Below are 13369 nucleotides of genomic sequence, written 5' to 3' on the forward strand. Positions count from 1 at the left end.
CGCCAGCCTGTTCTGACCAGTAAGCAGTTACTCGAGAAGAGCGATGCTCGCTCGAGTAACTGCTTTATCCAAGCGTGTTCGCTCATCTCTATTGCTGAAACCATATAGTGCCATGCATAAAATGAAGCTGTGATCCAAACGCTAACTTCAACATCATTCAGATGACATTGTACAATGCAGATGTGCTATCTTAATCTGCAGGGCAGATGGGAATATTACTTCAGTTTCAAATGGTAGTTAGCAAGGCCCTAATATTTGGGAAGCAGGTGGGTGAAGGACCCCAATAATTCTAGAATCAAAGCCTTTAATATTATTATACTAGGGCAGCATTTCTTACACTGGAAAAAAGGGAATGGCTCAGAAAAGATGCAGAGCTTGCGCTAAAAAGGGAGTAAGAGAGAACACCATTTATCCGTGTGACATCTGCCTTGAAAAACATGACCTTGTGCATAAAAGATTGCTTTAAAGTGTACTATGTATCTATGTATTATTCAATTTATTCTATATTTACCCCATTACAAGGCTTTACTATGCCATGATGTCATTTGTGCTATCCATACTACAAGTCTGCAACAAATCCACCACATTTAAAAACTTATATTTATAGTAGCTTCATTTTAAGTTATATATAGGTTAGTATAAAAAGTTGAAAACATGTAAGCGCACATTACAGAGACGCCTTAAAAAAACCAATGATGTATTACTTGCTTCAATTATTTCATTTTTCCACCACGTGCAATTGTCGGTTTCGATTTTCTTGGCAGATATTCAAGGATATTTTCCTTGAGTATTGCAACATAGTATATTAGGCTAAAAGAAAGACATATGTCCACTGGCGTAACTATAGGGGATGCAGGGGATGCGGTTGCACCCGGGCCGAGGAGCTTAGGGGGCCCATAAGGCCTCTCTTCTCCATATAGGGAGCCTAGTACTATGAATAAAACATTACAGTTGGGGGCCCTGTTACAGGTTTTGCATTGGGGCCCAGAAGCTTCAAGTTACGCCTCTGCATATGTCCATCTAGTTCAGGCAATTAACCCCCAAACACAAACACACTGTGGATCTAGAGGAAGGCAAAGATCTCTCAAAGCAACCCTCCAGGCCTGGACAAACAAAGATGACCACACCAGCTTCTCTGACTACCTGATGTACACTGTGTATTAGTATAAATTATTAGTCCAAGACGTTACACCTGCTTTGATTAACCAATGCTGCCCACATGAGCGGTGCTGGCCAATCCAAGTAGTCCTAGACTACCAATACATACTAACGTACAGTGTGCATCAAGTAGTCACAGAAGCATTATGGACATCATTGTTCATCCAGGCCCAGAGAGTCGCTTTAAGTTACCTTTACATGGGACGATTATCAGCAAAAGCCTTGCTGGAAACAGCGAATTCGGGGGCTAATCGTCCCATGAATATGCGGGGGCTGACTGGACACTAAGTGAGAAATCACACATGTCTAAGTCGCTTGATTTTTAGCAGAACTGAAAACCAAGTAACTGTTGGGCTGTGTTAACAGGAACCACTCAAGTGACTTCTGTTTGCTGTTAATGGAAGCGGGAGGGCTGGAAAGGTCCACCGGCACTCCATTCACTTGAACGACTACTGCTCCTATGTAAAGCACAGAAATGTTAGCTGGGTGGTAGCCAGTGGGACAGCTGTTAGCCGCTTATGTGTCCAACAGTCGTTCCATTTAAAGATACCTAGAAGTTGGACTATTTTTTGCTTTTCATAATCTAAGTAATCCAAAACACACATGTTGAGATCTGGGCTTGTTCATTGCTGAAAAGGTCTAGCACTCTTGAAATCAACTACTCTACCCTCACAAATGATGGCCAATAGAAGGTAAATTTTCCAAATCAGGTTTTTTCCTTTTCCAAAACCAGGACCAGCTCCAACAGGAAGGAGAGATATAAAGCTTTCCTTCATATTTTTCAACCCTGTTCCAGTTCACGGATGTTCTGCAGCAACGATGATGTGTGACGGCTAGCTTACTTCATTTTCATTTAAAATCTAATTATAGTCCAACCCATTGAGGAACCCGCTATTCCTGAAGTGGACTTCATCCTTCTCAAGTCACTAGTTGTCATTATGTTGCCAACTCTTCAATTTTCTTGTTGGAATAAGTAAAATTTGATCAAAAAGAAATGTTGGAAGCCATAAATATAAGTAAATACTTAGTTTATCTATAAAACTGGCGACCAGGTAACGAGGTTTTGGTGTAGGTGATGTGAGAGCGTCTACAATGGCGTCCACAACTTCATAGCTTTTTCTGCTGCCACCATCAAGTCGCTCCTTTATAAACTTTGTTGTATCCTCTATAAGTTCTTTGCTGTAGACCTCCTTTGCCTCTGCAGAAAGAGAATTCCAGACTTTTTCTGAAGATACATGTGGTAGAATGTGTGTGGCTGGAGCATAGTTGCCAGGCTCAATAATACATACCTGCGAGTATATACAACAATAAAAGAATTAGAGTAGTTCCAGGATGTTTTATATGAGTACATCTTTTTAAAGTTGGAGGTTTACGTCTGTACTGCGACAGCTAAAGAGTTTTCAGCACAATATTTAGTGTAACCATTCTTTGCCTTACAGCATCAGTTCTTCTAGGTACTTTTGCACAAAGTCTGGGATTTTGTAGGATTACAGTCAGGTGTATGATTAACCAAATTCAGGTTGAAACATAGTCATTAACTGAAGCAAAAACAGCTAAGTAGGAGGTTTTAAAGTAGGCGAGGAACAGCCAAACTCTGCTACAAGGGCACAGTTTCCTGTCACAGGTTTTACATTATGGCAAGACTGAACACAACAAGACACAAGGTAGTTAGGGCTCTTACCCACTGGCGATAGACTTTCCAGTGATGCGAGAGAGAGTGAAAACGCAAGATAATGAAACCAATGATTTTCAATGGTTTCATTCTAATTTCTGATGTGCTTACTAAGAAACATCTCTGAAATCGCCCCTTGTCTTCAATGGGGCCGGCGGTAATAGCCCTCATTCTGCATGCAAGCAAGAACCTTCTCAAAATTATACAGGAAAGACTGAGATCAGTGGTTGAAGTGGCACTCCCTGATGCGCGACCATATTTGCAAACCCACGATGGACGTTGGAAAAAGCTCAAGAATACCAAAAGAATATCTACATGCGCTTCATCGACTACATCAAGGCCATTGACTGCGTCAACTATGACCAGCTATGGCACACTCTACAAGAGCTGGGCATATCGGCACATATAGCCAAGCTAATAAAATCACTTTATACCAATCAAGAAGCCACTGTGAGAGCACAGTATGGGGACACAGATTGGTTTGGGATTGGTAAAGGTGTCCGACAAGGTTGCATCCTCTCACCCTTCTTGTTTAACCTTCATGCAGAAGTGATCATGTGGAAAATGAACCTAGACGAATTGGAAATCAGGGTAAAAATAAGTTGCAGAAACATCAACAGTCTCTATTATGCACAACTCTGTTTACAGAAACAGGTCTGAAGCAGCTGATATAGAAGATTAAGGCTAGGGTCACACAGGGCGGATTTGCCGCGGTTTTGCCGCAGCAGATCCGCCCGCGGCAAACCGCCCGCGGCCGCTAATCCCGGGATTAGCCAGCCATGTGGATGAGATTTCTCAGAAATCTCGTCCACACGGGACGGCTAATCCGCTGCGGTAAATCCGGTTGAAACCGCGGCTGCAGCCGCGGTTTCAAAAGAAGCAGCATGTCCATTCTTTTCTTCATTCCGCTGCGGCCGCGCTCTCCTCTTAAACCGCGGCGGTTCTCCCGGCAGAAATCTTGCGGTTTTTGCTGCTGCCAAACTGCGAGATTTCCGACGAAAATCCGCCCCGTGTGAACCCAGCCTAAAACTGAACGTGAAAAAAAAGGGCCCTGAATTTAAAGAACACTAAAATTATGACAACTGCAAAAAAAGGCCAAATTCAAATCAAAACTGATAATGAGGTCATAGAATGCGTGCGAGACTTCATCTTCTTTGGCTCGAAAATTGGCACGGCTGGAGAATCTATGCCAGATATAAAACGTAGGATAGCATTGGGGGGGGAAGTGCGATGCTAAATATGGACAAAATCTGGAAACTTAGGGATTTCAGCATCACAACTAAACGCAAGATAGTGCAAACCACTGTTTTCCCCACAGCCATGTATGGATGAGAAAGCAGGACTGCGAAAAAAGCTGATAGAAGGAGGATTGATGCGTTTGAGCTGTGGTGCTGGTGAAAGCTGCTGTGCATGTCCTGTATGGCGAGAGTAACAAACAGAGAAGTCCGGAATCGTATAAGACCCGATATATCACTGGAGGGCAAGATGACCGGACTCAGACTCGCGTATCTTGGCCATGCAATGTGAGAAGAGTCATTAGAAAAATCTATAATGCTTGGACAGCTCAGTGGTAAAAGAAGACCCGGCTGCCAAAGAACACGATGGCTGATACTGTCAGAGCAGATACTGGCATGGATATCAAATAACTGAAAGAAACAGTGCAAAACATGGAGGGAGCTCGCCTTTAGGGTCGCCGAGGGTCGTGAATGACTAATTGGCTAACAACAAAAGCAATGCTGGAATGCATCCGATTGGCCCCAAATTTATTCTGCAGCAAGACAAGGACCCCAAACATGCAGCCAATGTGATTAACGATCTTCAGTATAAAGAAGAACAAGGAATCCTGGAAGTGATGATATATCGCCACAGTGCCGTGATCTCACATCATCCAGTCTGTCTGGGATTCCATGAAGAGACAGAAGGATTTGAGCAAGCTACATCCACAGAAGATCTGTGCTTATTTCTCCAAGATTTGTGGAACAACCTCCCTGCCGAGTTCCTTCAAGAACTGCGTGCAAGTGTACCTAGAAGAACTGATGCTGTTTTAAAGATAAAGAGTGGTCACACCAAATATCGATTTGCTTTAGATTTCACTTTTGTTTGTTCACCTTCATTTTGTTAATTGCCAAAAATAAACTAACACTTCTATTTCTGAAAGCATTCTTACTTTGCAGCATTTTTTCCACACCTGCCTGAAACTTTTGCACAGTACAGTATATATATATACACACATATACATATACACACACATATGCGCCAACTTTTCTGCTCTGAGGTTCACAGCACAGCATATCACGCTACTTGGCTAACGTGCCATTCTAATGTGCTTTGAGTATCACGCCATCAGTCTGATTGCCATATCTGTGTATTAAATATAGAGGAATGCCAACATTATCAATGTGCTTTTTACTTGGGTCCAGTGGAAAAGTCTGTAGATATTTGCAAAGCATGGTAAAGCATAAAGTAGGCAACACTATACATACGGTATATCCACAATGTGCTGTGGTTGTTACAGATACTAAGAATTCTTACTAAATACTGTGTGAGGGTTAACATTTTTATGGATTTGACCCCTGAAGAATGCTTTAGAATTTCGCCCTTGTGAGATAAGAAGGGCTGATAACCAGCAGGCCAGATCTAGTTGTATCACAGCAGAGGGCTTTATTTCTATTCTGGGGATGTTCTGCTAGCTTTGACTCGGGGGTATATAGGGAAGAATTTGCTATTTCCAGTATTCTTCTATTACTTTTATATTATCCAGTAAACAGCATTTTATCACTAAGGGCTTATTCAGGTCGTTCGGCTCTGTCCTTGCAAAAGCGTAAGTGGCAGATCTGGCATAAGCTGGACCCAAACGGTGCTGAATGTAACCCATTAACTACTGTATAACATGTTTCAGTTGGCACCGTTATGCACCCCAGTGGTTTCACAGATGTAGTAGTGTTGCATGCAGCCCCTGACTGATGTTAATGGAGGTCTGTATGGGCGTGCGGACATTTTTTTTTCTGGCATGCATTTACCATGAATCCACAAAATAACAAATATTAAAATCTTACCCGAACTCCAAACAGCCCCATTTCTAGTCGGAGGCAATCACAGAACTTCTCCAGCCCGGCTTTTGTCAGTGAATAAATGCTATTCATGAAACTTAGGTATGCATTGATGCTCGATAAAAACACCATCCGTCCTAAGAGTGCGGGAGAAAAATGAGCAAAAACTGATAATAAAGTAGTAATACAACAGAACACATGCACTAAAGCACATAAACTCTATTAAAAAGTATTTGTGTCAACCGCTAAAGATGGTGTAAAGTTCACTGGACGTGCGCCAAATCTTCATAATGGTAACACGGATACATTTGACAAACATTCAAAAAGACAAACAAATCGATGCGAGGAGAAATGCACAAACAGGCTGTGAGACGTTTTATACATATGACGCAAACGCACCATATGCAAATTCAAATTTATTTTACACCCGAGAGCTCTGGCCCCTTTAATGAGGGCAAAAAGTAACAGAGGCATCACCATTTTTTACAATAGTATATTTATAGTTTTCCCACTAATGTAAAACCACTATTGGTGATCAGTTGTGGGACAAATCAGGTTAAAAAGTATACGCAAATGGTTGTAGAGGGGAAGAAAAAAGGTTCATATTCTTTTTGATGGAATATGATTCAATATATAGCAGTAATTCAGTTCTCTGCACTGAATATATGGCTCCAGTACAATTGTTGTAGTGAATTGTATCACGTTTAGGCTGGGTTCACACAGGGCGGATTCCCGTCGGAAATCTCGCGGTTTGGCCGCAGCAAAAACCGCAAGATTTCCACCGGGAGAACCGCGGCGGCTTTGAAGCGGCCCGGCCACTTGCTTTTCCGTTGCGGCAAATCCGCCCTGTGTGAACCCAGCCTTAATGGCACATCATAAATTTGGAGTATGTTGGACTGTCCAAAAGAAATCTAGATTTGCACCAGAATTTGTGCCATTTTGTAGCTTTAATTTTAATCAATCTGTCTGAGGCTATGTCCACACTGGAAAATATGATATTAAGGGCTGACTGCTCCTTAACCCCTTAGGGACATGGCCTATTTTGGCGTTGAGGAAGCAACACTTTTTAGGTGATTTTCATCTCCACTTTTCAAAGGCCATAACTTTTATTTTTCCGTCAACGTGGCTGTATGAGGGCTTGTTTTTTGCGTGGTGAACTGTAGTTTTTATTGCTGCCATTTTTAGGTTCATAGACTAGATTATAAAACTTTTATTAATTAGCAGGAAAGGAAAAACACCTCAATTCTGCCATTGTTTTTTTTTTCCACAGCGTTAATCACACAGCATAAGGACTTAATCACACTAGCATATATCGGACGCCATTTTCACGGCTGGCCGATATACGCAACCATCTGAGTTGATTTTCCCCTTCTCTTCCCCTTGTTGACTTTCTGCCTCCCTCCTCCCCTCCGAGTGTTTGCAATGGAAGGGGGCTGAGCTAAGTTCTGCCTGTCCCACCCCTCCCATTGCTAACTGCTGGGAGGGGGCAGGAATTTAGCTTCACCCCCTCCCATTTCAAACAACTGGAGGGGAGGAGAGAGGCAAAGAGCCGGCGAGGGAAGGGGAAAGACAGCTCAGATGGTAGCGTAGATATACACTCCTGTGAATAAGCCCTAATTGACACAATACATTTTTTTTCTGCGGGTTTGTACGATTATAACAATACCAATATTCTTATTTTTTTAGGTTTTTCAAATTTTTCACAATAAAAACCTTTTTTTTGGAAATTATTTTTTTCTGAATTACGGCATTCAAAGTTCTTTAACTTTTTTTATTTTTCCTTGGACGGAGCTCTGTGAGGGCTTGTTTTTTGTGTCATGAGCTGTAGTTTTTATGGGTACCATTTTGGAATACATATGGCTTTTTTGATCACGTGTATTTTTTCAGAGGCAAATTGAAAAAATCATTTTGCCTCAGTTTTTTAGGAGCTTTTTTTACGTTTTTTTGCCATGCGGGGTAAAATGTGTGTCCAATTTATTGCACGAGTCGTTATGGATATGACAATACCAACTACGTGGGATTTACATTTTTTTTTAATACTAATAGGGGGAAAAGCACAAAAAGTGTTTTTTCTCACTTTTTTATTATTGTTTTACACTATTTTTATCTTTTTTTTTTTTTTACACTTTTTATGTCCCTGTGGGGGACTTGTACCATAACAGCTATGATTGCTGTGACAAAGCATTGCAGCCAGTCGGCCTACCGTGATTACATCGTGGAGGTCAGATGACATCACAGAGGGAGTGCGCTCTTTCCGCGAACCCTTTACATGCCGCAATCTATATAGATCGGGGCATGTAAGGCGTTAACAGCGGGAGTTGCTGTCCTTATTCACCTCCGCTGTTGCAGTCTAAAGCCGACTATCGATAACAGCTGGGTCCCGCTGCCAGATGGCATGGAATCTCTTCTGATTTTGCGCTATCCACAGGGCGTAAGCGTGCGTCCTGTTGCCTTAAGTACCACGCAGCGGGGCGTATGTCCTGTGGCGTTAAGGGGCTAATAAGGTGGTAAACCAGTAACCATCCTTAGTCCAAATGAAGGTCTTGCCATGAGTCCAGCAACAAATAATCCAGAGATAAAAAAAATTCCTGGGCATCTTCTTCTTTATTTACATATTCGTTAAAACATCCTGATAAAGTGCATCCGCACATAACCTTATGGCCCCGCAGCATACGTGTTTCAAAGCTCTATAGGCTGCTTGATCACAGCATGGTTTTACCGCAGCGCAAAACTACAAGATTTTTGCAGGATAAGCGCAGCTTCAAAACCCGCGGGTTTTGGAGCAGCTTTGCCACATACTTTTCCGTTGCGGCCGGCTCTCCCATAGAGAGCGAGGCCGGGGTTCTCATGGGACGGAAATCTTGCGGCTTGGCCGCACCGAAACACCGCAAAATTTCTGCGGGATGAGCACAGCTTCAAAACCCGCGGCCTTTAACCACGTGTTTTGGAGCGGCTTCAGCACCTGCATCTCCGCTGCAGCCATCTCTTCCCATAGAGAGGAGAGAGGCCGCTGCGGAATTTAAAAAAAAGAAATGACATGCTGCGTCTTTGTTTTCCATGTAGCATGTCAATTTCAGTGCGGCTTGGCCGCAGCATGTGGATGAGATTTTTGCAAAATCTTGGCCACTTTGCTGGCTAATCCCGGGATTAGGAGCCGCGGGCAGAAATGTCTGCACGGAAAATCCCGTGTGAACCCAGCCTAAATCCTGTAAAATGTCTGTGCAGGAAATCTGTGGCTAATCCTCTCCATGTGGACGTAGTGTAAAAGTTGTAGACCACATTGCGACTTTTTTTTGCCACTTTTCAAGTGGTGAGTACCTAGAAGGGTGAAAAGTGTGTTGCAGTAAAATGGCGTAAGCAATTATGTGCAATCTTTTTTAACACTAAATTAATATATTTTGGGCCCAAGACTTGCTTCATTTGCGCGTGCCCAAACGCTGCGTTTTTGCTGAATGAGCAATGCTTTTTGCGTGCGCATCGACATATTTTATTGTACTTTTTGCCCCTGACAGGCATGTTCATTTGCATGTGGCAAACAAAAGCACCGATTGAAATGGCTAATGAAGTCCAAATGTGTTCTTTTTCCAGCGCAAATACGCAGTGTTTCAAGCATCTCCTTGCGTATTGCACGTGCATTTGCGCATCTCCATTGACTTCTATTGGGACTATTGATGCGCAAATATACAAAAAATAGAGCATGTTCTTTTTTTTTTTTGTGACCACAATTTGCGTGCAAAATATGGAAATGCGAACAAACCCGTTGAAATCAACGGGTTCTATTCTCTGTGTATTGCAGGCACAAGTACGCCCGTGTGACGCCGGCCTACGGCTATGTTTCATGTAGAGGCTGTGAAATCTCCAGCAAATCCACAGCATTTCTGCATAATGGATTTTCAGGAGAAGTGCAGCGGATTTGCGCCATGGGAATGTGCTCCGAGTCTTTCCTCCTATATGTTACATGGCTGTGTATGCATTTGGATTACCCCTGGTGTAATACAACATGCTAACTACTATGTGTAACATTTTTCCCTTTTATCACAGATTTCACCTTTGCATTCTCTGATGAGTGGAGCAAAAGCCAGAGTTGTCCTGATGCTTCCCAGCAGGTTGACATCAAGAACTTTCTGGAATTTTTCTATTGTCAGCCATTCAACCATTCCCGTCATGCATATACCGGCGTTGTTTACAAGTCCCCACAGCCCTAGAAGAAAAAATTAAAATTAGCTGTAACCAATATGGAAAAAGTAATAATTACAAATAATACTGCAGCTGCTGGGCGGTATTCATGACAATGATAAAATGTTACGTCAGGACTAGGATGAATGGTGTAGAAGCAAAAAATGCTATTTTTTGATGTTTTTGGAGCGAATAGCTGCCCCATCATTGATTTCTGCTGTCAACAGGGTCTATGTTGTAGTTAAAGTGAATGTCCAGTTATGACCCCAAAAGTACTATGTACATCTATACCTATAAGTCATACTTACCTGCTATTTATTTTGCTCACATCTTGTTCCTTGGCTGCTTTTTAGCTCATCTCCATTAAGGCAGGGCTGTGATCTGGGACTCCAGTTTATCTACAGGGAGTCTGAAGTCATTGAGACACCCCCCCCCCTCTCTTCATTGGTTTAGACTTCAGCTCCCTCCCTACAGCTCTCCCTCTGATTGGCTGCTGTGCATAAAAAAGTCTATCAGAGGCTCCCCTGGCAGTTAGCATATGGAGTGACACTGGAGGGTCATTTTGCTTTAACCCCTTGACAATATAGAGCGTACAGTTACATCCCGTGCCGGCTGCTTCTTACGGCTGACACCCGCCAGCAACAGCTACAATCAGCGATCATCATGTCATTTTTGCTGCAATGTGTACAACGTAGAAACAAGACCCCTCTCCCCCCAAAGATGGCAGAATTGTGATTTTTTTTTTCCCCATTTCACTCCACTTAGAATTATTTTAAAGTTTTTCAGTACATTATATGGTACAGTACAAGGTGCCATTGAAAAATACAACGCGTCTCGCAAAACTCAAGCCCTTAGACATCTACGTGAATAGATAAATAAAAGTCAGGATTTTTTAAAAATGGGGAACAAAAAACGAAAATTTAAATTAAAAACAAAGAAGTGGTCCTTAAGGGGTTAAAGATTATTAAGGTGTTTGTGAGAATTCAGATGTGTAATATTTCCTACCATTGGGCACACTCTAGTGTCTATGAAGTACATCGCATGAACCAGAGCCATACTGTGCACCATAGTGCTGCTGCTTAGTGCTACTTCATGGATCAAGTGGGACCCAGAAGAAGAACGGTGGCCACAATACAGCAGGATGTTGCCAGCCACACAAACGCATTGTATTGCACATGCAATATGCACTGAATAGAACTCATTGATTTCCATTGGGTTCGTCCACTTCAGTGTATTTTGCGTGTGCATTTCGTTCACGCAAAAAAAAAAAATACGCAGCATGCTCTATTTTTGGGTATTTTAAGCTAATTTAACTTAATTGCTTATCAATGGGAGCATGGTCACATGGCTTTTTGCGCACGCAAAAAATACAATAAATTACGCACATGTGTGAACAAAAGCCCATATAAAGCCGCCCTTAGAAGTAGCAGTGAGCAAATAGCAGTCAGGTCAGGACTTTGATCACCCGGTAAGGAATGAGAGGAACTGATTAATGATCAGACACAGGTGAATCAGAGAAGAGTCCAGGGGCAGGGCGGTATTAACTATTAACCTGCTGGTGGAGAGCACTGCATAGAAGGCCTATTGACAGGGTGCAGAAGGATGGTGCTAGAAATGTAGGCAGCGTACAGCAATGAGATTGGCGCTGTACGTAATACTGTGGCAAGTGGCCCAAGTACTGTAGATATTCTAATCTGTCGCCCCTACAGGTGGAAGCTAGGTGCAGTATATTCTGACAATGAGATTTATCTGTGGATGAACATGGTGATATAATGCAAATTGTCAAACTCAACTCTACACCTGTCAAATACCTATTAGACCAAGTACACACATGACATTTTACTGCATTACCAAGTGGCCATTAACACTGAAACTACTTGTAACTGCATTCAATGTGAAAACTGCGCCAATCTCCATATCGGTGCGGCTATAAACTGTGGACCCAGCATTATACTCTATATATTTGTTAATACATTATAATCACCTTACCTTTGTCAGGGAGGTGATCCTGCACATACTGTTTCACCTGTTCGATCTCCTTATCGCTGGTCACATCCAGCTTGATGACTTTCACCTGCCCTGGGGATGAATGGGTTAACAGAGCCTGAGCTCCTTCTCCATCTGGAAACAGACAAGCAGCAAACACAGTGAAACCCAGATCAAGCAGCCTGTGTGCCAGCAGGTTGCCAAATCCTGAATCACAGCCTGTAATGAGCACCGCTCTTCCCCGTGGATCCAGAAAAACTGGTTTCTTTCTCAGCCTTGTGTGGATTGCAAGACCCAACAGTCCGAAGAGCAATATATATACAAGGGTCTGTGGGTCCAGGCAGCAAGACCACAGCCAAGGGATGGACACCATGTCTCCAGCCTCAGTGCAGAATCATAAGACAAGGGTGATGAATGTTCAACTTCAGCCACAGGAAAGAGAGCACTCCCCTTTTACATGTTACACCTGGAATCACATTGTGGGAGGACGGTGTAGACTTGTGCCTTGAGATAAAACCCACTGTTCTACAGCATATTGCCATTCTCTGACATGGAATTCCATAATCTTTCATCAAAGCCATATATAATGTGTATATGTAGAAAGGTTGGAATTCGATGTATCAGTATGGCCAACCACTCATTCCTGTATCCTTGGGCGGTCAATAGTTGACCATTGTTATTCATTCCATGCATTTGCTGTGTCGGTGATGTCACTGCTGTCAAATGTATATTCTACACTGAGATAATGACCTATAGCTTTAAAATGGAAAAGTTCTGCAAGTGCAAAGAGTAGAAAGGCGTTTACATAACTCATCAACCCGCACCTTCCAGTAAAGTGGGAGTTGCCCCGCTCCCTTAGTATATCTCCTCAACCCGCACCTTCCAATAAAAGTGACAGGTGCCATCTCCCTTAGCATATCTCACCAACCCGCTCCTTCCGGTAAAATCACATATGGCCCGCCCCTCCAGCTTATCTCATCAATCTGATCCCTCCCTGTAGTATTGACAGGTGGCCCCACCCCTAAGTACAACTAATCAACCCGCCCCCATCCCTGTAAGGGCTCCCACACACTTGCGTTTTTGTAAGGCTGCGTTCTTTGTTAACGCGATTGTCAATGGGACTTTCTAATGTTAAAAACGCAATGCACCAAAAACACAAGCTGTGTTGCATTGCACTGCCTTTTTAACATTAGAAGGTCCCATTGACAATCACATTAACAAAGAACGCAGCCTTACAAAAATGCAAGTGTGTGGGAGCCCTAGTAGTGATAGCTCCACCCCATGATGTCTCATGATTCTCTTGACACAATAGTTACTCATTTTCCAC

At 42.7% G+C, this 13369-nt stretch overlaps 1 protein-coding gene across 1 annotated transcript; it reads right to left on the reverse strand.

Moving 5' to 3' along the window:
* Window positions 1-67: 67 nt before the first annotated feature.
* Window positions 68-12556, reverse strand: LOC136620716 (retinol dehydrogenase 7-like). Its single transcript, XM_066595654.1, has 4 exons — window positions 12046-12556; window positions 9929-10081; window positions 5887-6017; window positions 68-2447 (listed from the first exon to the last, which is right to left on the reverse strand). Exons 1-4 carry the CDS (start codon window positions 12413-12415, stop codon window positions 2085-2087), a joined length of 1017 nt encoding a protein of 338 aa, XP_066451751.1. The 5' UTR covers window positions 12416-12556; the 3' UTR covers window positions 68-2084.
* Between the last annotated feature and the right edge of the window lie 813 nt (window positions 12557-13369).

Source organism: Eleutherodactylus coqui, chromosome 3 (genome assembly GCF_035609145.1).
Source record: "Eleutherodactylus coqui strain aEleCoq1 chromosome 3, aEleCoq1.hap1, whole genome shotgun sequence".
NCBI lineage: Eukaryota > Metazoa > Chordata > Amphibia > Anura > Eleutherodactylidae > Eleutherodactylus > Eleutherodactylus coqui.

Bases quoted from the DNA above. Each gene is read 5' to 3' on its own strand.
- LOC136620716 (XM_066595654.1), bottom strand. From the start codon at position 12,415: ATGGTGTCCATCCCTTGGCTGTGGTCTTGCTGCCTGGACCCACAGACC. The intron at 10,082-12,045 runs GTAAGGTGATTA...TTTTTCTTCTAG, and splicing joins GGATCACCTCCCTGACAAAG to GGCTGTGGGGACTTGTAAAC. The intron at 6,018-9,928 runs GTGAAATCTGTG...CCGCACTCTTAG, and splicing joins ACTCATCAGAGAATGCAAAG to GACGGATGGTGTTTTTATCG.